We start from the raw sequence: 25524 nt of genomic DNA on the forward strand, positions 1-25524 counted from the left end.
TATTTTTGTTTATGACTCAGTCTTGAGAGATAATATGATTCCAAAAACATATTCAATTTTCTAGGGTCTCCAATAAAATTGGATATATTTTATAATAAATATATGCAATATAGTATTTACATGAGTTTTTGTATTTTTAATCTTTGGATATCTAAATTTTTATAAACAATCTTTTCTATTAGTTTTATCTCACTTTACTTTGTGAGTTTGTTTATTAATCATATTTATTTACTGATTTTTGTTTTTATTTTTTGGGGGCCACATCCGGTGACGCTCAGGGGTTACTCCTGGCTTTACAGTCAGAAATCACTCCTGGCTTGGGAGACCATATGGGATGCCAGGAATCAAACCACAGCCCATCCTAAGTCAGTCGTGTGCAAGGCAAACACCTTATCACTGTACCACCACTCTGGCCCCAGATTATATTTATTTTTAGTTCCAGTTCTTGATTTGCTTATAATTGATCAACCAAATTGTTTTTCCATAAACATTCCAGACTATTCCTTTGTTGTGAACATCTTGTTTCCTTTTTTTGTTCCTAATATATCTTAGGCTTAATTTACATGATTGTTTATTTTCATTATGTTATAATTTTAAATATTAAAATATGTAAACATAAAATGTCAAATAAAGAGATGGAAAGATACCTCAAATTGTTGACTACATGCTTTATTTGCAGGAATCCCAGGTTAAATCACCAGCTGTTAAATAGCAGCCTAAAACATCACCAGGGACTATCCTGAGCACAGAGCCAGAAGTAGTTTCTTAGCTACGAGGTGGACATTCTAAATAGAGGATAGTATGAATAAATTATTCAAAGGGATATATAGAACAAAGAAACAGTAAAATAATAAACAGTAAAATAAATGACTAATAAAAATGAATTCATCAAGGAAGAACAAATTACATAAAAATATAAGAGCAAAAATGATCTTTATCAATAACTCTGAAAAAATGTCAGAGAGAGAATATAGCAGATAAGCTGCTTGCTTGCATACAGAACTGATTCAATACCCAACATCTCATATGACTCCAAGACCACTGCAAGGAGTCAAGCCTTAGAGCATAGCCAGATTAAGCTCAGATCACTACCTAGTGTGAGAAACAGAAAGCTCTGTAGGATTAAAACAAAAAGAAAATAAATTTTAGCACTGCCAGTAGGGCTTTTAACTGTTGTTTGGTTCAGCTTTATTTGAAAATGGCTTGAGATTTTAAAAATTTCAAAATAGAGGCTCCATACTACCCTAAAATAAATTCATCTAAAAGGATGATGTGTCTCTGTGATCATTAAAGCATTATTTATATATCAAGTAGCTTAAAAATGAGATACATAACAACTCCATAAACATAAGAGGTTGGACAAGTACCTTAAAACAAATTATCAAGGAATGGTATATGTCCTCAAAGAATGAGAACAGAAGAAACCAGAAGTCTATACTATCCTCAACAGAAGCAACATATTAATCATTGGAGTACAAGAGACACAGGAAGAAATTCTCCATGAAAAAACAACAGTCAAGGACATAATTGCAGAGAAACTCCAGAGCTAGGGTGCATGCAACCAAAACATACATGCCTGAAGAGTAACAGCCAAAAAAGATCCAAAGAAAAACACCCCAAGACACATCCTAATAACAATGATGACTTCCACAGATAGGTATAAATACTTAAAACAACAAAATCAAAAAGGGAAATTACACTCAAAGGAGTAATCCTAAAATTTACAGCAGATTTGTTATAAGAAATCCTCAAAGTCCAAAGGCAGAGGTGGAATATAGTGACAAAACTCAATAAAATTAATGCAATAATAAGAGTATTCATCCATCCAGACTTAAATTCATACTTGAAGGAAGCATACACAACTTCATGGATAAGCAACACTGCAGAAGCTGTACAGCTCAAAACCATATAGGGCTCTACATTCCCAGAAAACTTGATACATATTCTTCTCCAATACATATGGATCAGGTGAAATTCATATTTTTCCTCAAAGGCAATTTTTTTTATCTTTTCTCTGGAAATTGCCTTTTTTCAAAGGCAATTATTTTATCTTTCCTTTGAATAAAGAGGAAAAGAATAATGTGGGCTTTTAGGTTGTACATAGGACAGTAAGATGCAGAATAATTTAGATGTTATAGTTTAATTAGAATTGCTGACAGAAAGACAGACAATATTGGCAGAGCTCTTTATTAGTTCTGTCAACACAGCTGCATGCTTCATATTATTAACATTTTTGAATTTCAATGTGAGCTTCATAAGGAAATGAATTCTACTTATGCATGCATCAGTAACAATGGACAATTTAGATTTAGCTATAATCTGTAATACTTCAGCAGTTGTTTGGTCATTCTCTTGTACTCTGATAAGCATGTTTGCTGTCTTATTCTTCAGTGTTTAGTGCACTTGATGCTTATGAATAAATATGAGAGCAAGTAAATAATGATATTCTGTTTTCAAATGTTTCAAAACACAGTTTTACAATGCTTCAAACCAGTCTTAAAAGAAAATGGAGAAATACATGAGGGAAAGTTGGAGGAGGGCGTTAGTGAAACTGGGAACACTGGTGGTAGGAAATGTGCACTGTTGGATGTAGTACTTAAATGAATGATTGAAACACAATTATGTTTGTGTCTTTTTAAGTACTCAAATCTATGTGGAAATATTTCTAATGGATATGGTAATGTTTTATTTGTTTAAGAAAACAAAACTATTGTGAGGTTCTATCGTAGACACAGACCTTGTTACTTTTTTATATAAATGCATCTGTTTTATTGAACTTGAGAAAAATGGTAGGATTTATTAATCAACTGAGTACCTAATCATTCTAATATAGAAATGATACGTAAGTTGACTGGTTGCACTGTGAGTTTTCTCTAATGACTATATTTCTATGGGACAGTTGGGCCATGTCACAGCTTGATTCTGAGGTTATGGAGAACCCTCCATACTGTTTTCCATAAAAGTTGGACTAGATAGTATTGCACCAGTAGTGAATGAGAGTTCCTTTTTCATCACATCCCAGTCAACACAAATTGTTCACAAATTTTTGATATGTACCATCCTACTAAATAGCTCAAACCATACTGAAAATCAATAAATCAGGAAATATCTCATTACCTAAATTGAAGTTGCAATATAAAGCCATAGTGATTAAAGCAGTATGGAATTGGAGCAAAGACAGATATTCTGGGGCCGGGAAGGTGGCGCTAGAGATAAGGTGTCTGCCTTGTAAGCGCTAGCCAAGGAACGGACCGCGGTTCGATCCCCCGGCGTCCCATATGGTTCCCCCAAGCCAGGGGCAATTTCTGAGCGCTTAGCCAGGAGTATCCCCTGAGCGTCAAACGGGTGTGGCCCAAAAACCAAAAAAAAAAAAAAAAAAAAAAAAAAAGACAGATATTCTGACCTAATGTATCAGAAAGAATATCCAACAACAACCCCAAAGTATATGGTAAATTCATTTCTGGTTTTTTGTTTTGTTTTGTTTTGTTTTTTTGGTATTTTTTTTTAAAAAATTTTTTTTCAGGTTCTCTATTTTATTTTTTTTTTACGTGTTCATGCTGTTTATTATGAGGAAAATACAAGTCAAAACAACAAGAAACCATAGCACACCAGTGACAATAGCATAAATAAAAATGATTACAAACAAAACAACCTATGTTGGTGGGAATATGGTAACAAAAGTAACCCTTTTCACAATTAGTAACAATATTTTTGGGCCACACCCGTTTGATGCTCAGAGGTTACTCCTGGCTAAGCACTCAGAAATTGCCCCCTGGCTTGGGGGGACCATATGGGACACAGGGGGATTGAACCGTGGTCCTTCATTGGCTAGCGCTTGCAGGGCAGACACCTTACTTCTAGCGCCATCTCTCCAGCCCCGGAAAATTCATTTCTAACAAAGAAGCCAAGTACATGAAATGCAATAGACCTTTCAACAAATGGGGATAGGGCAATTTGATAAACCTTTGTAAGATATTAAAACTAGATTGGGACCTGAGCAATAACACACAGCAGGTAGGGTGTGCAGCTGGTAGGTACAGCAGGTTCCTTGCAGGTGGCTGACATGCATTAGAACCTTAGCATTCCATATGGTCATCCAAGTACTGCCAAGAGTAATTTCTGAGAACAGAGCCTGGAGTAATCCCTCAGCACTGCAAGGTGTGCCCCAAAACAACATGACTTCGTCTCTTCTGATGGCTGCATAATATTCCATTGTGTATATGTACCACGGTTTCTTTAGCCATTCGTCTGTTGAAGGACATCTTGGTTGTCTCTAGATCCTGGCTATTGTGAATAGTGCTGCAATAAATATAGGTGTGAGGAAGGGGTTTTTGTATTGTATTCTTGTGTTCTTAGGGTATATCCCTAGGAGTGGAAGAGCTGAGTCTAATGGGAGCTCAATTTCCACATTTTGGAGGAATCTCCATATTGCTTTTCATAGCGGTTGGACTAGACAGCATTCTCACCAGCAGTGGATAAGAGTTCCTTTCTCTCCACATCCCCGCCAGCACTGATTGTTCTCATTCTTTGTGATGTACGCCAATTTCTGTGGTGTCAGGTGGTATCTCATCATTGTTTTCATTGGCATCTTCCTGATGATTAGTGACGAGGAGCATTTTTTTATGTGTCTTTTGGCCATTTGTATTTCTTTTTATCAAAGCGTCTGTTCATTTCTTCTCCCCATTTTCTGATGGTATTAGATTTTTTTTCTTGTAAAGTTCTGTCAGTGCCCTGTATATTTTGAATATTAGCCCCTTATCTGATGGGTGTTGGGTGAATAGTTTCTCCCACTGGGTGGGTGACTCTTGTATCCTGGGCACTATTTCTTTTGAGGTGCAGAAGCTTCTAAGTTTAATGTATTCCCATCTGTTGATTGCTGCTTCCACTTGTTTGGAAAGTGCAGACAAACTATAAACCAACATTGATAAAGAGGTATAAAAAAGAGACTATATAATAGAAGAAAATTTAAGGTATTTAATGAACAAACTCAAGACAAATAACCTATAAATTGTAGAAATACACGAAGATAAAGGAAAAAGAGAAAAAGTAGTGAGAGATAATAGCAGAGAACTCCCCACAGTTTGGAAAGAGGTAGCAGTCAAATCCAAGTGGCCAAAAGAATACCAATGAAAAAGACTCAAATATAACAACACCAAGACATATAGAAATCAAAATGGCAATAAACAAAGAGAGAACTGGACTTCTTACAGCTGTAAGGGAGAAGAAAAAAGTAAATATAAATAAAATAACAAAAATAACACTAGATTAACCATATTAAACAGTCAAGGCAAGAAAATAGTGAAAGGACAGGTTATTGAATGACAGAAACATTTAATCTAGACTCACTGCCCAGATGATCTCACATTGATATGAAAGGAAGGGATAACTCTCACACAAAATAGAATTGGCAACATTCAAATGAAATTAGCTCTAAAAGAACTACATAAAAGTCATTTATACAAAACAAATAACCAATGTAGAAGAAACAACCCTGCATTAATTAGTGTGACAGCTATTTCTGTCATTAGTTTACTTGAATATCAATGGATTAATTCCCCACCAAATCACAGAGTAGAGGGTTGGAACAGGAGACAAAACCCACTCATTTACTCCTTACAGGAGGCATATCAAGAATCTCAGAATAATAAAAGGCTTAGAATAAAGAGATTTAAAGCAATTATACAAGCCATTAAAAAACTAAAAAGCTAAAATCTGGGACAGCAATATATAAATCAAATAGCATTCAACCTCAATAAAGCTACTAGTGACAAGGATGAACACTGCTTAACTATTAGAACAATATACCAAGAAGTAGTAAGTCTAATCCATATATACTAACAAATACTGGGTCAGTAAAGTTTAGAAGGCTTTGGCTCACAAACCTAGAGAATCACAAGAATGGAAGCATGATATTGTTGGTAAATTTCAGCATATAATATACCAAAACTGAATGAGGAGGAATTAGGTAGCATAAGTAGGCCAATCAAAAAAAAAAAAACCCAAGAAAATTGAAACAACTAAGAATCTCCTCAAGATCTCATGATACTGATCATTCAACCCCAAACCCTGGATCCCAACCTTAAAACTGACAAAGTTCCCTACAGCAGCACCAAGAATCAAACTCCCCCCCCCCCCCGGGGAGTCCCTAATACTGCTCCAGCACCAACTTGCACCAGTTTAGGTTCATATTACACCCTGATGATGAGGAAATAGCAACAAGTTGATCTAAGGGCAGTTACCCTATCTCATCACCTAATGGTGAGATGAGATCAAGACACTGTCCTAGGATCTGTGCAAAAACCAAGATCACTAATTACATAAGACTGACTATAACACCTGTGACTATAACACTGTCTTTTCCTGGGACCATAAAGAAAGACTATCCTAGACTTTGTTTTAGGATCTGTGCAAAAACCAAGATCTCTAATAATAGAGGACTGCCTTTGACAACCACTACTGAGCAGAACATTTCCTGGCACCATAAAGAAAGATCTTGGGGTTTGACAATGAACATGTACAGACATGAATATGACATGAACATGACATTAACATGCCATGGCTACAGTCAGTCTCATGACAGTATGCTTCAAGGGTGGAAATACCCTGTATCTCTTAGGCCAAGGGAATTTGCCTTTAATTTCCCCAATACTTATTGTGTTTATGCAAAAACAAAACAAAACAAAAACAAAACAAAACAAAACTTGACTTATTGGCCCCACCTTTTATCTTTTTCTTTTTTCTTCTTTTAAATTTATATATATATATATATATATCTTCTTGACAGGAGCTCCACCGTGTTTATTTTTCAACAGAACCATAGAACATGAATCACCTCTTTCTGACTCATATTTCTATGACTTCCTACAAAGTGAGGAAAAAAAGTGGATGGTACCAGGGCAAAGTGGTCTCATGAGCACTAAGTGTAAATAAAAAATGATCATACCTAAATACCCAACCCAAAGTCAATGACAATAGAATCAAGGGACCCAAACTACAACAAGCTATACATAAAAGGGGCCTGTTACACTAACAGTCCAGGGGGCTAAAGATGGAGGTATGGGGTGCATGATGCAAACAGTAGTGGAACTGCCCTAATTCACTGTTACTATAAATATAAGTGTGAAAGACTTGTAGTTCACATTTATCTCAATAAAAATTTTTTTTAAATGTGCAAAAATTCTAAAGAAATTTTGTACAATACATTTTGTGACTAGTCTGAGTAAACAAAAATGTCTCTCCTAAGTGATTTCTTTGTAAAGAAATGGTACAAAGGATAAAGAATGCAGAATATTTTATAGAATCATCTATGTATGTTTATATATTATATTTATTTAAATTATTTATGTTATATTTATATATTTACATTATAATTCAATAATCTGTATTTTAATTAGATTGTTCTATGTATAGTATAAAGAAAGATAATTTGGATTTATATCATCACTACTTTTTACTAAAAACATTATCTGGAAGAATGACTGAATTTCTCTCAGAAAATTCATTATCATTTTAAAGGCAATGATATAAAAGTAATGCATAAATAGTTAATATTTACTTAGTGCCAATATATTGCGTGTAGAATGTAACTATTGATAAAAAAATTCAAATGTTAAAATTAAATCACAATATATGCATCAGAACCAATGTCATTAACATAAAATGTTCTACTAGTAACTTGAGAAGACTAAAACACAGATTTATTTTATTACTTTATTAATTACATGGATACAGAATATTTATAATACAATTAATTTTAACAGATACAAAGTTATTCATGATTGAACTTCAGTCATGCAATGCACAACACCCTTCACCAGTGCACATTTTCCACCACTATGTTTTCAGTTTCCCTCCTGCCCTCTCTCCTGCCTGCATATATGGCAGTTTTTTAAGTCTCCTAAGTGGAGTTCAGAAGGTCCATTAGTCTCCTCAGTGATTCTTTGTTTTTTTTGGGGGGTGGGAGGTGGAGCCATATCTGGAGGCACTCATGGATTACTCCTGGCTCTGCACTCAGAAATCACTCCTGCAGGCTTGGGGGGACCCTATGGAATGCCCGAACAAAACCAGGTTGGTCCTGGTTTGGCTGTATGCAAGGCAAATACTTTACCACTGTGCTATTGCTCTGGCCCTTCATCAGTGATTCTTGCCAATCTGACAGAGATTCAGTGCAAGAGCCTTAAAAATGCAAGAGTACTAAAGGACTATGTCAAGGTAGAGTGGATCATGTGGTCTAGGAATCAAACAGATCAGGTATATTTGTGTGCTAGCTGTTGTACTATCTCGTTATTTTTTGCCATTATTATATACTCTTTCTACTACTTAAAGACTAAATAACAAATGAATATGACAATATCCAGTTCTAAAAACAAGAAGCTAAATTTAATTCTATATTGATAAAAAAAATGTGGACTCCAAAGGAATTATAACTGTTCAATTTTTTATTTACCATCTGTAAAATCATTTAATAGATAATAAAAAAGAAAAGGTACCTTTTTTTTTTTTGCTCCAAGAAGTGCTCAGGAATCTGAAGGCTAAGACTAGTTCCTGTAATTCTCTGCCAAGTAGGTCAGACAGTTCAATGTTGATTCCTGGGCATTCAAAGCTATTCAAGCCCTGCATTTCCAAGGAGATTCAGGGTCATCCTAGCATGCTTAAGAGGTTCCAAGGCCTCACTCAGCTGTACTGGAAGTTTCCAGGGCAACATCCACCAAGGCTTAATGAAATATTTGAAGGGAGCCCAAGCATGAAAAGCATGTACCCCTGACCTTTTACACCTTTATTGTCTCCACTGCCCCAGTTCTATCATATTATTGTCTCCCACAAAGACAAAAACATTTTACAATTTTGGATATTTATAGAGAAAATAATCATCTAAGTTCTCTTTGAACTCAATATCTGATAGATATACCTAAAACTCAGGACATTAATGGTTCTCTGAAAGCCATCAACATCTATTACCAGGGAGACACTAAATATTTGAGAAGGTAAAAATTGGAGGTATTATTCTTGTTGTTAAACATTATTCTTGTTCTCCAGGTGATTGCTGCATATGTTAATAAAGATCACAATCAATTCTCTTCAAAGAAAAAATGACATGTGAGGAAATTTCACGAAGAATATACTGCTAAAAATGTCAGAAAGTGGCTGGAAAGGATAGAGTGAGTTATAGAGTATAATACTCCTCCCTTATATATAGCCAGTCTGGATTTGATCCCTAACAGCTCATATGGTTCCTTGAGCATCACCACCAGGAATTATTTCTGAGCATAGAAATAAGTAGCATGGCTAGGGCACCAACATCCATCCCAATAATAATGTTTAAAATATTCCATAGAAGGAACTGTAATACTTTTGGTTTGAGAAAATAAATACAATGAAACTATAAAGACATTACAGAAAATACAAGGAGGTAAAATGTTGAAGTTCTTTTAAATATACTCTGAGAAATAGAGACGTATCAAGAGAAAATCTTCATAAAAAAGAGGCAGTGAAAATGATAGTTTACACATATATAACATATAATATATATGTATAGACAATTCTCCAGTGCTATATATTGTAGAGGAACAATTCAATTACCAAGAATAATTCATCCTTATAAATAATGAAGATTTTGGTATTATATTTACTATATGTCTATTTATATTTTAATTTTGACCCTCTCGCTTGAGGAAAGCAATGCTAATATATTAATTTAAGAAGCAAAGTTATTCCTTAGGGGGTTTTCTTTAGCAACCTATCATTTTTAATGTTTTAGGAAACAATTATCAAATGAAGAAAATTAAGCTGCTTATAAAAAGGAATTGCTTTTAAAAAAATTTTTATATTTGCCAAGAATATTTCTACAAATGAAAATGCAATATCTGAAACAGTAAAGTCTTTCAAAATATATTGTATTTTCATTTTATCTATTATTTTATCTTGATTTTTTTATCTCTATAAAAAAATCATTATAATATATTTCACTTTTTCTGAGTAATAGTATTGATGGCACAATTCACTGAGTCTTAAAATTATAATTAAAAGTAAAGAATTGGGCCCGGAGAGATAGCACAGCGGCATTTGCCTTGCAAGCATCTGATCCAGGACCAAAGGTGGTTGGTTCGAATCCCGGTGTCCCAAGTGGTCCCCCGTGCCTGCCAGGAGCTATTTCTGAGCAGACGGCCAGGAGTAGCCCCTGAGCACTGCCGGGTGTGGCCCAAAAACAAAACAAAACAAAAAAAGTAAAGAATTTAGTTAAGAGAATAAGAATGAATTTAAACTTACTTTGTTTGAAAGAGATTAAATATTCAGTAGGAAAAAATAAATATTCAGTAGGGAGTGTATTTTAGTTTTAGCTTGTTCAACAATAAGAACTATAATAATGTTCCTATTCACTTTTCATTTCTTGTGTTACGAGAAGTATTAAATTGTCCAATAATATCAACTCAAGAATAATGACAATTTTTCTCATTTATACTGCATATGAATTATGTAAAACTCTTTAAATTTTTTCTTTACATAACTTTGGCTATATAAAATGACAAATTTCCTATTGTATTTCAAATCTAACTTTCCAATGGATTCACATTGACTAAATATTTCACTCTTTTTTTTAAAACTTGAGGTTGCATTAAAATACGACATAAAGTTTGCTGTTTTTGAAAACCACATAAGAAAATACTTTTTAAATTTTTTTTGAAATTTTTTTTATTGTGACCAATGTAAATTTCAAGTCTTTCACAATTATATTTAGGTATATAGTGACAGTGAATTAGGGCCATTCCCACCACTAGTGTCATCCTCCCTCCATCCCTGTTCCCAGCATTCATCCCATACCTCCCTCCTTTGTACCCTCTACTGCTAATGTAGCTGGTCCTTTATGTATATAACTTGTAGATTTGGTATCTTGATTCTGTTGTTGGTGACTTTGGGTTTGATGTTTGGGTCTGACCATTTTATATTTCCACTCTTATGTATGAATTAAACATTTTTATCTGTGTATTTTATTCTCTCCCATTTTAAACCTCACAGATTACTTAAGACTTCATATGGCCTTTGTTGAAAGATACACTTAAGGACTGGAAAAATGGTAATCATCTAGCTAAGTTTATGGGCCTTAATTATTACTAGTTAAACTATGTACCCCAAAGTGATATTGTATTATTTTTAAATTTTTTAAATCAGTATGTCACAGAGTTCAAATGTTGTTGAAAGTTGAATTCTGGTTATATAATATTGCAATATCCTTCTCGTCATTAGTGTTCATTTCCCACCATCATTTTCCCAATAATCCTCATGTTATCCCACCACACCTCCATCCCCAGCCTGCCTGTATAGAAAGCAGTTTTTCTCTATCTTTCTTTCTATCTATCTATCTATCTATCTATCTATCTATCTATCTATCTATCTATCTATCTATCATCTATCTATCTATCTATCTATCTATCTATCATCTATCTATCTATCTATCTATCTATCTATCTATCTTCTACCCTCTCTTTCTCTGCTATTTCCTTTTAAAATTTTAGGCATTGTACTTTGAAACACTGTTACTGAAGTGGTATAATAAATATCACTTTAATTCCTTGCAATTCTCAATTATTCTCCAGAATGATAATTTCCAACTACTATTGTTATAGTGGCCCCATTTCTCTTAACTGCTCTCCCCACCTATCATTTCTATAGACCTTGGGTATTGTTCTTGTGCTTTTTCTAATCCTGCAGATGAAATGTGATCATTTCCTTCATCCCTCTCTGACTCATTTTACTAAGCATGATACTTTCCATCTATGTATAAGCACATTTCAAGAATTCACTTTTTCTTAACAGCTGCATAATATTCCACTGATTCTACTGGTTATATGTTCTTGAGCACTTGCATTATTTCCAGATTCTGGTTATTGTGAATTATGCTGAGATAAAAACAACAGTGCAAATGTCTTTTATGAATTTTGTTTGGGGGTACTTAAAGCATATTTTCAGAAATGGTGTGATGGATTGAATGAAGCTCAAATGTCTGTTTTAATTGAAGGAAATCCATATTGTTTTCCTAAAAGGCTATACCAATCTACATTCTCATCAGCAATGAATGAGAGTCTTTTTTCTCACTGCATCCATACAGCACTGGTTGTTCTTGTTCTTTGTGATAGGTTCTGGTATCTGTGATGTGATATAACACATGTAATTATGATTTACAACTCCCTGATGATCAATGATTTGTAATATTTTAATGTACCATTTGTGCATTTGTCCATTACTTTTTTCTACTTATGTAAAGGGTAAAATGTTTCTGAGCATAGAAATAACTAACATGGCCAGGGCACCAACACCCATCCCAATAAAAATGTTTAAAATATTCCATAGAAGGTACTGTAATACTATTGGTTTGAGAGAATAAATGCAATGAAACTGTAAAGACATTACAGAAAATACAAGAAGGTGAAACGTTGAAGTTCTTTTAAATATACTCTGAGAAATAGAGATGTATCTCTTACTAAGTTCTACCAGTGCCTAGCACATTATAGATATTAACCACTTATTGGAAGGATAAGTAGTTTCTCAAATTTCATATGGAGTCTTTGTATCATAGTCACCAACTCCTTAGAGGTGTAGAAACTACTTAGTTTAATGTAATCCCATTATTTATCTTTGTTTCCGAATGCTTGGTCAGTGGATTTAAACTTGAAGATGTCTTTAGTTTCAATGCCATAGACTATTCTGGTGTTTTTCTTTTATCTACCTTATGGTTTCAGGTCTGATAAAAAGTTTTTAATTCATTTTTATTTAACTTTTGTCCATGGAATTAACAAGAGGTCTAAGTTCACTTTTTTCATGTAGTTTACCAATTTCTCAATACTTCTATTGAAGAGGCTATCCTTCCTGAAATTCACATTTCTTGCCTTTTTAATCACAGATTAATTGTTCAGCCAACTGATATTCAGTCTCAAGACACTCAAGTCTATTCCATTGATATGAATATCTGCCTGTATTTTAGTACTGTTTTAATGACTACTGCTTCAACTACCTTGAAGTTGGGGAGAGTGATGCCACCTATCTTCTTTTCCTCAAGAATTATTTTAGGTATTCATGGAGGTTTGTTTTTTCCATATGAATTTCAGGAGTTTCTGATATTTTTCTTTGAAAAATGTCATTATTCTGATGGCCACACAATTCATTCCAATTCCTTGTGTCCTCTTTTATTTTTTAAGCAGGGTCAAATAGTTTCTTTGTATAGAATTTATACTCTTTAGTTGATTCTAATGTACTTGATTTTTTTGAGACATAACAAGTAATGAAGTTCTTTTTTATGATTTTTCTGCCTTTTCATTATTTGTATACAGAAATTTTAGATTATTACTTTTATAGTCTACCACTTTACTATGCAAGCCTATTGTTTTGAGAAAATTTTTTGAAGAATATTTAGAATTTTCTAGATCTTGACTGATTCCTTTTCCTATATGGATGCCCTTAATATCTTTTATTGTATAGTTACTATGGCATATACTTCCAATACTACATAGAATTGGTAAAAGTGACCAGCCTTGTACTTTGCCAGATCTTAGAGGAAAGATTTTATTTTTAGCCCATTGAGTAAAATGTTTGTTATGGGTTTGTCATACATGTCTTTGACTAATATTAAGGAAGATTTCTTCCATTCCCATCTTGTTGAAAGTTATTCTCATTAATGGGTTCTGGACCTTGCCAAATGTTTCACAATGGTTTCAATAAAATAAAATAAAAAACAAGCTTACCTGAGAAGACACTAGGTATCTTGGAAAGAAAGCTTTTGACAGTTCGAATGGGAATTCCATTTTTTTCATCTTGCATGCGTGCTATGACATCTTCCATCTAAAGACCAAAAATAAAAGTATTAAAACATGTAATAAGTTGACCTTTAGAAAAAAATCTATTTTTACAAAAACTGTGTACACTAGATTTTACTCTAGTAGAATAAAGTTATACCTTTTCCATTATAGACCCAGTCACATTAATATCTTTAGTTTGACTAAAATATTATGGAGATAGCCATAGTAAATAGGATATTTTAGGGCTTACTAAATTATTTTATAAAAATTTGGGGCTGGAGATAAAAATTTACCCTCAGTACTGCTTTTAATTCTAATTTCACATACATTAATTTAAATATGAAAATAAAAATATTTTGTTGTCTTCTGTCATGCAATAGCAATATTAATACTTCATTAGTGCTATGTCTACTGGAATCAATATAAAAGGAAACTAGAAGTCTCAGAACTTCTCTATAAATTTCCCCTTCAAGAGAGCATTCCTATAGATATGTTCAACATAGTAAACTTTTATTTTCTTTATTTTTTGCATAATTGTTCATGTTTGAATTTCAATCATACAAAGTCCAACACCCATTCCTTCACCAGTGCATATTTTCTGCTATAGTATCCTCAGTTTCCTTCCTGCCCTTTCTTCTACCTTAAAATATATCTAAAAGTAGGATTTAATTTACAACAACTTTCATTTCTATTACCTGAGCGATCTCTGAAGTCTGCTAGAAAAAGCACATATGTAGAAATCCACACAACAATATAATGATAAATAAAATGTTTTTCATGAGATTCTACTCATTTAATTGATATATTTCAGTTTTAAAAAGCTGAATTATAAAGTTATATATTAAATTATTTTATAAAATGAAATTAATTTCTTTTTTCTACCAGAGGTCTGGAGGTTGATCTGGGTACCTTGCCTTATCAGGAATCAATGGCTTCACAAAGGCAAATAAGTGCTGTACAACTAACCACATTAAGTATTCATTTAAATCACAATTTCAGAATGTGTACTCATAAGCATATGGTATTTCTATATAGCATAAAATTTTTTTATAATTAAAAAAATTAAAATTGGGTTCTCTGCCTCTGCTCTTGAGCCATAACATACTGGAGAGAGAGGGACACACAGACAAGAACAAATTTTTAAAAATACAAACAAAAATAAAACATACATGACCCAGCCTCTCAAGAAAGACCTGAGACTATAATTGTACTGCTAACCTCTTCCAAGGCCTCAGGGCCAGAAAGTTGCAACCTCTGATACCAGGAGCATCATGGTCATGGAAACCTGCCCTCTTGGAGCTAAATCTTCATGCCCCAACCTCCCAACACAAACTCAAAATTCTAGAACCTGTGCCTCTACTTTTTTTTTGGGGGGGGGGCACACTCGGTGACACTTAGAGGTTACTTCTGGCTATGCACTCAGAAATAGCTCCTGGCTTGGAGGACCATATGGTATGTCCAGGGATTGAACCGTGGTCCATCCTAAGGTAGTGCCTTAGCCAGATAAATGCCTTACCGCTAGCTCCGGCCCCACCTCTACTTTCTTTTCAATCCCCAAGGCTAAAAGCCACAGGCCCTGACATCTGAACCCACCACTGTGTATATGCAAGAGTATCCATATAAAGATATTCCAATTTATATCCTTTATTTCTAAGGTAGTGAGCCATAGAACTTCTTTCTCTTATTTAGTATGCAATGTCAGAACTCAGTAAAATTAACAGAGAAACTAGACAGTTATCAGATTCAAATAACACTGCATGGATAGGAAAATAATCTGAATAGCATGTTTATTAATACCCATCTGTTTTATAATCAATCCAACAGATCACATTCTTAAGTAAAAAGAATCTGAATATTCACTATTATAAACCACAAAATGAAAAGAAAAATGAGTAAACTATGGAGGACAACAGCAGTTACAAAAAGAAAAGGATAGAGAAACTTAGGTAAATATAAAAAAGTTTGAGAACCCATATCAACACTTAAAGAATTAGCAAACAAAATACAGGAGGCACTAGCCAGCAAAAATAAGCAAGGAATAGGTGTTAAATTCAACAAACTCAAAGAACTCTTTGAGAAATAAGAGAATCCATATAAATGGAATATGATACCAAAGAAAATGGTAACAAGCAATAGTAGCAGAATTGTACGGGGGAAGAATTGTATAGAAGAACTTGAAGACCATTACAGCCAGCATTGATTAAAAAAAAGTAAAAAAAGAAAATAGAGGGACCATAGTAGTGGCATAAGCGGTAAGGCATCTGCTTGGCTGTGCTAGAAAAAATGATAAAAGAAAATGTAAGGTAATGAACAAAGACCAGAGAAATAATCTCCAAGTTATAGAGATACTGAAAGGGGAGGAAAACGGGAAAGGGAAACAATAACTAGTGGGAGAGATAATAGCAGAGAAAACCCCCACTCTTTGGAAAGAGGCAACTGCACAAATCCAAGAGGTCAAATGAGTACCAACGAAAATATATGCAAGCATTACAACACCAAAACATAAAACAATACGAATGACAAAATCCAGAGAGAACTAGATTGCTTAAAGAAGTACGGAGAAGAACAAAACATAAATATGAAGGAAATAACTTAAGAATCTCACAAGGTACAAAGTGGTCCATGAAAGAAAAAAAATGAAATTACACATTCAAATTACAAAATAAAATAAAATTTCAATCTAGAGTCTACTATGCAGCATTTAAATAGCAGGGAGGGATAAAGTAATTCTCAGAAAAAAAAAAGAATTTAAAACATTCACAATAACCAAAGCAACTCTAAATGAACAGCTAAAAGATCACTTACAAAAACCAAATAACCAAGGTAAATGCAACCCTATACAATATAATGGCAGCCCTTTCTGTTAATAGGTTTCTTGAATGTAAATAGGCATTCAGGTAGACACTCTTCCATCAAAAGACTCAGAGTAGAGGGTTGAATCCAGAAGAAGAAGAAGAAAAAAACCTCTTTAATTTACTGCTAATAAATCTCAGGATAGACATAGACTCACAGTAAAAGAAGGGAATATAATACAAGTCATTGTAATACAAACAAAAAAGCTGGACAAATATACTTATATCATACCAAATTGTATTCAGAATCAAGAAACTGTTTAGAGACAAAATGGACAATACTTATTGTTGTAAAGTGTGCGAGGCTTTTTCTCACAAACATAAAAAAACATACATATGGAAATATGATATAAGTGGGAGATTTTGACACACTAATCTCATTATATTGTATAGATCCAGTATGCAGAATAGTAGTAAGGACATAAAGTTCCTAAATATAAAACTAAGCTATACGCTTATAAGCTTACACTTATAGATTAATACTGGGCCTTCTATTCTCCAAAACCTAAATATATGTTCTTCTCTAGTGTACATAGAACATTATATATGCAGATTGTATTTTAGGTCTAACTACAAAAATTCACAAATATACAAATTATACCAAATATCCTATCAGACAACAATGCTACAGTGATTGAGATTGACTATAAAAAGAAGATATGGAGAAAAGTTAACACCTGGAGACTGAACTACATGCTGCTTAATAATAGTTGGATCAAAAAAGAAGTGAAGGAAAAATAGAGACTAATGAAAATGAAGAAACAAATTACCAAAATCTATGGAACATAGAAAGCAGTATAGGGGAAAACTTGTAGCTATACAGGCTTACATATGGAGAGGAAGATCAAATCAACAACCTAAATGCAAATCTTAAATATCTGGAAGACTACAATAATGAAACCCAAATACAAAAACAAAAAAACAAATGAAAAACAGCATAAATCAATAAGATAGAAACAATATAAAGAATCAATAAATCTAGGGGCTGGAGCGGTAATGCAAACGATAAGAGGTCTGCATGCCAGCGCTAGCCTGGGATGGACTGCGGTTTGATCCTCCTACGTCCCCTATGGTCCTCCTAGCCAGCAGCGACTTCTGAGCACATAGCCAGGGGTAACCCCTGAGCGTCACCGGGTGTGGCCCAAAACTAAAAAACAAACAACAAAAAAATTAAAAATAGAATCAACAAAATCAGGAGCTGGGTTTTCAAAAGAATAAACAAGATTAGGAGGCTGGAGAAATAGCATGGAGTTAAGGCGTTTGCCTTGCATGCAGAAGGTCGCTGGTTCAAATTCCGGCATCCTATATGGTCCCCTGAACCTGCCAAATTGATTTCTGAGCATAGAGCCAGAGCGCTGAGTGCTCTGAGCCTGAGCCTGAGTCTGAACGCTGCCAGATGTTACCAAAAAAAAAAAAAAAGAATAAACAAGATAGACATTGGCAAGACTCAATATGAAAAAGAGAAAGTACTCAAGTATATTGAATCAGGCATGAAAGTGGTCAAATTAAAACCAAATCCTCAGAAACCCAAGACAGGATGAAAGCTTAATATGAATAATTTTACTCTTTTTTGCAAGAACATGAGAAGAAATGGAAAGAATTCTGGAAACATATAATCACCCAAAACTGAATGAGGAGTCCTGAGAGAGCTTAAATGCTTAAATAGACCAATCACAAACAAAAAATTAAAACAATAATTAAGTAATTATTGGAGCTGGAACAATAGCACAGCAGAAAGGGTCTTTGCCCTCCATATAGCCAAACTGAACTCCATCCTTCCATTCCATATGGTCCCCCAAACACTCACTGCCAGGTGTAATTTCTCAGTGTAGAGCCAGATGTAACCCCTAAGCATTGCTACGTGTGTTGAAAAAAGGGAGGGAGGGAGAGAGGAAAGGGAGGGATGGATGGAGGGAGGGAGGGAGGGAAGGAAGGAAGGAAGGAAGGAAGGAAGGAAGGAAGGAAGGAAGGAAGGAAGGAAGGAAGGAAGGAAGGGAGGGAGGGAGGGAGGGAGGGAGGGAGGGAGGGAGGGAGGGAGGGAGGGAGGGAGGGAGGGAGGAAGAATGGAGGGAGGAAGGTAGGAAGGAAGGAAGGAAGGAAGGAAGGAAGGAAGGAAGGAAGGAAGGAAGGAAGGAAGGAAGGAAGGGAGGGAGGGAGGAAAGGAGAAAGGGAGGGAGGAAGGAAGAATGGAGGGAGGGAGGAGGAAGGAAGGAAGGAAGGTAGGAAGGAAGGAAGGAAGGGAGGGAGGAAAGGAGAAAGGGAGGGAGGAAGGAAGAATGGAGGGAGGGAGGAGGAAGGAAGGAAGAAAGGGAAGGTGGGAAGGAAGAAGAAAGGTGGGAGGGTGGGAGTACAAGAGGGAGGGAGAGAGGGAGGGAGAAAGGGAGAAAGGGAGAGAGGGAAAAAGGAGGGAGGAAGGAAGGAAGGAAGGAAGGAAGGAAGGAAGGAAGGAAGGAAGGAAGGAAGGAAGGAAGGAAGGAAGGAAGGGAGGGAGGGAGGAAGGGAGGGAGGGAGGGAGGGAGGTAGAGGGAGGGAGACAGGGAGGGAGGGAAAGGAAGGAAAGGAGAGAGGGAAGATGGGAGAGAGGTAGGAAGCAAAGAAGGAAGGAGGTGGGATGGAAGGAAGGAGGGAATAAATGAAACTCACCTAGAATATAAGTCCAGGAACAGATAAATTTATAGGTTACTTTTATCAAAGAAAGCATTTGAGAAAACTCAACTCCCATTCATGATTCAACCCTGTAGCAAAATAGGGCTGTAAGAAATCTGCTTCAAAATAGCAACATCTATCTCAAAAAAAAAAAAAAAAACCATAGCAAATATTATCTCCCCTTTTTTCGGGGAGGACACATCTGGCGGTGCTCAGGGTTTATTCCTGGTTCTGTGCTCAGAAATGACTTCTGGCAGAACTTAGGCAACAATATCGGATGCTAGGGATCAAACTCTCATCAGCCACACACAAGGAAACTGTCCTTCCCACTGTTCTACAGCTAAAACTCAAACCATTCTCACTGAGGTCATGCACAACGCAAGTTTGCCTATTGTCTCCAGTTCTGTTAAATATAGTTTTAAAAGTCTTATAGGCAGCAATTAGCCAAGAGAAGGAGATTAAAGATTCTAAATATAAAGGATCAAAGAGGTATTTAAAATATCTCTGTTAGAAGAAGAAATAAAAATGTACACTGAAAACCATAACTAGTCCACAAAGTAGCTCCAGTAAGGATTACAAATACATCAAATAATTGGCTACAAAATCAATACAAAAAAAATCTCTTGCAATCCTACAAATAATGACTCAGGATAGAAAGAGATCAAAGACCCTATCCCATTTAAAATAGTATAAAAAACCATCAAAGACTTAGAAATAAACTTAACAAAAGAGGTGAGACACTTCTACTATGACAACATTAATATACTTAGGAAATTGAAGAAGACCTAGAAAAGAAAAATATTCTATGCTCGTTGATCAAAGAATCAATGTTATCGGAATGGCCATCTTACTTAAACTACTATATAGATACACAGCAATCCCATTCCAATACAAAAATCATTTTTTAATAATTTAAAGAAGCCAATTATAAAGTTTATTTGGAACCATAAAAAACCCGGATAGCTAAAACCATATTGAAAAGCAAGAAACTGAAAGGTAACTCAATGCCTAATTTGAAGCTCTAGTACAAAGCCATAGCAATCAGAGGCTGGAGTGGTTGCACAAGCTGTAGGGCGTTTGTCTTGCACATACTAACTTACAATGGACAGTAATTTGATCCCCCAGTATCCCATATGGTCCCCAAGCCAGGAACAATTTCTTAACGCATAGCCAGGAGTAGCCCCTGAGCGTCACCGGGTGTGACCAAAAGTGCAAAAATTAAATTAAATTAAACTTAAAAAAATAAAACAACAAAACAAAACAAAGCAATAAAACAGCATGGTATTAGAACAAAGACAGATTATCAGACCAACAGGTCCAAATATAATATGCATTAACAAACCCCAAGCATATTTTTATAATTTTTAACAAAGAAGCCAAAACATAAAGTGGAAATAAAGACAACCTCATCAATAAATGGTGTTTAGACTATTAGATAATCATGTGTAAGAAATTTAAGCTGGATTCATATCTCATACCTTACACAAAAAGTCAACTCAAAGTGGATCAAAGACCTTAAGATAAGATCTGATTCTATAAAGTAAATTGAGGAAAATATAAGCAGAATACTCCATGACCTAGACATCAAAGGAGTTTTCAAAGATATGATGCTAATGGTAAAGGCTATAGATTTAAATATGAATAAATGTGACTACATCAAACTAAAAAGTTTCTGCATGGAAATAGGAACATGGGCTAAAAATAAAAGATAGTAGAGTGGAAAATATATTTAAATTCAACACATCAAATAAAGGGTTGTTATCTAGGATATATAAAGTATTCACAAAACTTAAACCTGCAAAACCTAAGAACCCCATAAAAATAGGGAGAGGAAATAAACAAATACCTTTCTGAGAAAGACCAACATATGGCCAACAGGCACATAAAGAGATGTTCATCATAACTTATCTTTAGGGAAATCCAAATCAAATCAACAATGATATATCATCTTCCCTGTGAGGATACACATAGCAAAAATATCAAATAAATATTTGGGAATAAATATCAAATAGATGCGTGGAAACAATTTATAGTGGTGGAGTTGTAAAAATGAAGTCCATCCACTGTTAGTGGGAATACTATCAAAAAAAACCATATTAAAAATTATATGGAGAATTCTCAGTAAACTTAAAATTTAGCTGCCATATGACCAAAGAAATCCCATTTTAGGGTATCTCTTCCCAGGAGAGAAAAAGATTCATTCCAAAAGATGTATCACACAATCTTTCATAGCAGCTCTCAGTCCACTAGCTAAGAGTTGCAATAAAACTAGATGTTCAACAACAAATAAGTGGTTCATAATCAGTGAATATGGTACTTATATACAATGGAACACTACATAGCTTTCAGTATTGATGCAATAATACAGTTTGCTATAACATGGATAAAACTGTAAGATAATATGCTAAATGAAGTAAACCAAAAAAATAAGGATAAATACAGAAATAAATAGACTTAAATGGGAGTTGTTGTGAACCCTCAAGATTTATTGAGGAGAATATAATGAGAACACCTGAGCACTGCCAGAAGTGTCCAACTCAAAAAAAAAAAAAAGAGAATATATTTATACCTGTCCTTTCCTCACTCCAATGCACTGAATCCCCATAGCCCCTATGCCCCATGATTTCACATTTCATTTCTCAACGTCTTATTCAATTTATTTCCTTTCCTCACTATACCCTTGGGCCAAGAATATTCTCCATAATCTCCATTAATACCATTGCATTTCTTTATGCAGTTATTCTAAATATCACATATAAGTGATATAACTTTGTGTTTATCTTTCTTCTGACTTACTTTATTTAACATAATATCTTCTTGGAATTAATCACTGATCATGCATTCTTAATGAAGTCTTAATAAAAGAAATCCAATTATCATGGTACTTGGAAAGCTGAGTTAAAGAACATAATCACCTCTCAAGCTTTCTCAGAAACAGAACTTTCTTGTATAGTTTCAGCTTTCATTCCATGTATCTCTTCATATGGATATGTATTCACTATTATATTGTCTATATAGTATGCATTATTATATCATTAATTGATAAACATAGAATGTTCCTGAGTTTTTTGAGCTATTAAAAATACTATAAATCCAAAGAGGAGAAAATATTAGAAACTTCCAGTCTAACTATAGCCAGAAGCACTCAAGGTCTACTCTTTGCTCTGTGCCTAGAAATCACATCTAGCAGGCTTGGGGGACCATATGGTATGCCCAGGATCAAACACGGATTGACCATGTGCAAGGCAAATTGTGTTATTCTTACATTATGCACCATATATACATATATTCTTTTTTTTTTTTGGTTTTTCGGGCCACACCCGTTTGATGCTCAGGAGTTACTCCTGGCTAAGTGCTCAGAAACTGCCCCTGGCTTGGGGAGACCATATGGGATGCCAGGAATCGAACCACGGTACTTCCTTGGCTAGCGCTTGCAAGGGAGACACCTTACCTCTAGCGCCACCTCGCTGGCAACATATATTCTTATATATATTCTTATACATTCAAATATATGTTTTCTTAGTGTTACCTATACCAGAATTTGTAAATAACCCATACTAGAATTTCAGTGGTGTTTTTTCCGAATTATAACAACTTCTCTTTACTTTAACCTTCATATTTTGGCTGTAATATCCTATTTTTCATACAACTTATGCTATCATAAATATTAATTTTCCAATAAACACTTACAGATGCTTGAGTCCAATGCCAGCAACTGCTACACAAATATTTCTTTACTGATACTACTGCCACATCAGTTTTACTAAAGCATAGTTCAAGCATCACCATCTATATTTCTCTCCCTACAAAGAAAATCTTTAATGATGCCAATTTGCCTGTTAAACTATGGAAGGAAACCTCTATTGTGTTGTCCTATACTAAAATGGTTGAAATTTTACAACTGTATATCTGAATATTATGTATATTGAGCATTATATTATTTTTTTCATTTTCTTTTGGCCACACCCGTTTGATGCTCAGGGGTTACTCCTGGCTAAGCACTCAGAAATTGCCCCTAGTTTGGGGGGACCATATGGGACACCGGGGGATCGAACCGTGGTCCTTCCTTGGCTAGCACTTGCAAGGCAGACACCTTACCTCTAGTGCCACTACTCCAGCCCCAAGCATTATATTAATTATTATATTATATTATATATTACATTATATTATATTAGTAATTTTATTTATGTGCACATATTCTAAATATATATGTGTAAACATGAGAGTGAGTATATTGCATAAGAACAATTTTTGTTTAGTCTATATATTGCTTACTCAAATTTCTATTGCAAAAAATAAGAATATTTATGGGAATTATAGAAAAAAGTCAAGCAATAAATGTAAAACAGAGCAAAAAAAGAGTCTCATGCAAACTGTCATTTTTATTGAACTTTAATATCAAAAGCCACAAGAACTTTAAACAAAGGAAGGAAAGTAACATTTATTTTGAATTAAATATAATTCATGTACTACAAATATATATTATTCAGCACTTAAAAAAATTTCTAAATTAGGTATTGTAATCAGGCTTGACACAGTACCAGGAAACAAACAGACTAGCAGCATGATCTTCATTATAACACAAGAATAATTTTCGCTCCATATCAGTACACTTTATGAAAAACAATTTTTCTAGTCATTGACTCGCACAGCACATAACATTATCATATTGCAGTGGCAATGATATTAAAGCAACTCAGAAACCTACCAAACTTTGTGAATGAAGATAGTAGTTTTGAAGACCCTAATAGTAACTGCCACCTATATAACCTTTCTTATAAAATCTTTACAGAGAAAATTTGGAAGATGTTTAAGAAACTCAAAGAAACAATGAAACCAATAATCATGAGCCATGATACTCCAGAGAATTTGAAGAGTATAACTGAGGACACTTCGAACAGAAATATGAGAACTAGTAAATTTGGTAGGTGAAATGAAAATTTTACTGGAAGGCCTCACCAACAGAATAACAGCTGCTAAAGACAGAATCAGTGAGTTGGAGGATGAACTTCATATAATCTCCATACAACAGCAGATTTGGAAAAGAATCAAAATAAATCAGCATAAAATAGAAATAATAATCAAAATAAGGAAAAATGATAATAGTCCTTTGGGACAAATTTAACAGAAAAAAAACACATGAATCATTGAGGTCCCAGAGAATCATGAAGAAATTCAATAGTTAAAGACATTATTGCAGAAAAGTTCACAAAGCATCCACATACTAAAAAGTATCAGGTAAAAGAGACTCACTAAAAGCACCCCATGGCACATCATAGTCATAATAATTAAAATCATCGATATAGAATACAGAAAGCAGAAAGAAAACTAAGAAAATAACATATTATTTACACAAATTTTTATAATTTACAGCAGACAAATCAAAAGCAACCCTAAGACCCCAAAACACTCTTTGGATATAGATAAAATTCTCAATGAAACTGATGCCTCACCAATAATACTTCACTAAGCCAGACTCTTACTCAGTTACGAAGGAACAATACATAGCAGCATGTATAATCAATAACTCATGAACTTTACACACTCAAATCAACTTTAAAAGAAGAATGGAAGGGGTACTTAAAGCAAGAAAAATAACAAAAATGCTTCTACAAAAAGGCAAAAAATTTTATGGTAATAATATCTCTCGATATTAACAATCTAAATGCATCAATTAAGATACACAGAGTGGAAAAATGAAAATTGAATGAACATTTTAATGCCTGCAAGAAACACATGAAAGTAATTTAGTAATCAAAGAATATGCTAATTAGGAAGAAATCACACTTCTAAACATATATACACCCAATGACATGCCAACAATATATTTAAAACAACTGCTAATGGGCTTGAAGAAAACACAATAAAAGTTTGAGATTTCACCATTGCTCTGTCACCTCCTAATAGATAACAAGCTAAAACTCAACACAAATATACTGTGTTTAAAAGAAGAAAGGAAGAGAAAGGGTTAGTACACACATACATATATATGATATATATTATATATCATATGTGTCCCCCAAAAGCTAAGTACAAATTATTCGCCAATGCACATGAAAAAATCTCCATGATAGAACCATATTTGACCACAAACATACCTCCATAAAATCGAGGATAGAATTTGTATTAACTATCTTATCAGACCATGATCCTCTAAAAATAGAAGTGAACTACAAAAAAAAAATTAGAGTAATAACATGAACACTTGTAAATTAAACAGCTCAGTACTAAGCAACCAG

General features: G+C 34.3%; 1 protein-coding gene across 2 annotated transcripts in view; it reads right to left on the reverse strand.

Annotated features, from left to right (window-relative positions):
* Positions 1-25524, reverse strand: part of RGS7 (regulator of G protein signaling 7) — a 306416-nt gene that overhangs the window by 158097 nt on the left and 122795 nt on the right. For both annotated transcript variants that reach the window (XM_049776515.1, XM_049776514.1), the window contains exon 3: positions 13734-13830. In XM_049776515.1, coding sequence (XP_049632472.1) covers positions 13734-13830 — 97 coding nt within the window. The remainder of the gene's footprint in view (positions 1-13733; positions 13831-25524) is intronic.

The sequence above is a fragment of the Suncus etruscus genome, chromosome 7 (assembly GCF_024139225.1).
Source record: "Suncus etruscus isolate mSunEtr1 chromosome 7, mSunEtr1.pri.cur, whole genome shotgun sequence".
NCBI lineage: Eukaryota > Metazoa > Chordata > Mammalia > Eulipotyphla > Soricidae > Suncus > Suncus etruscus.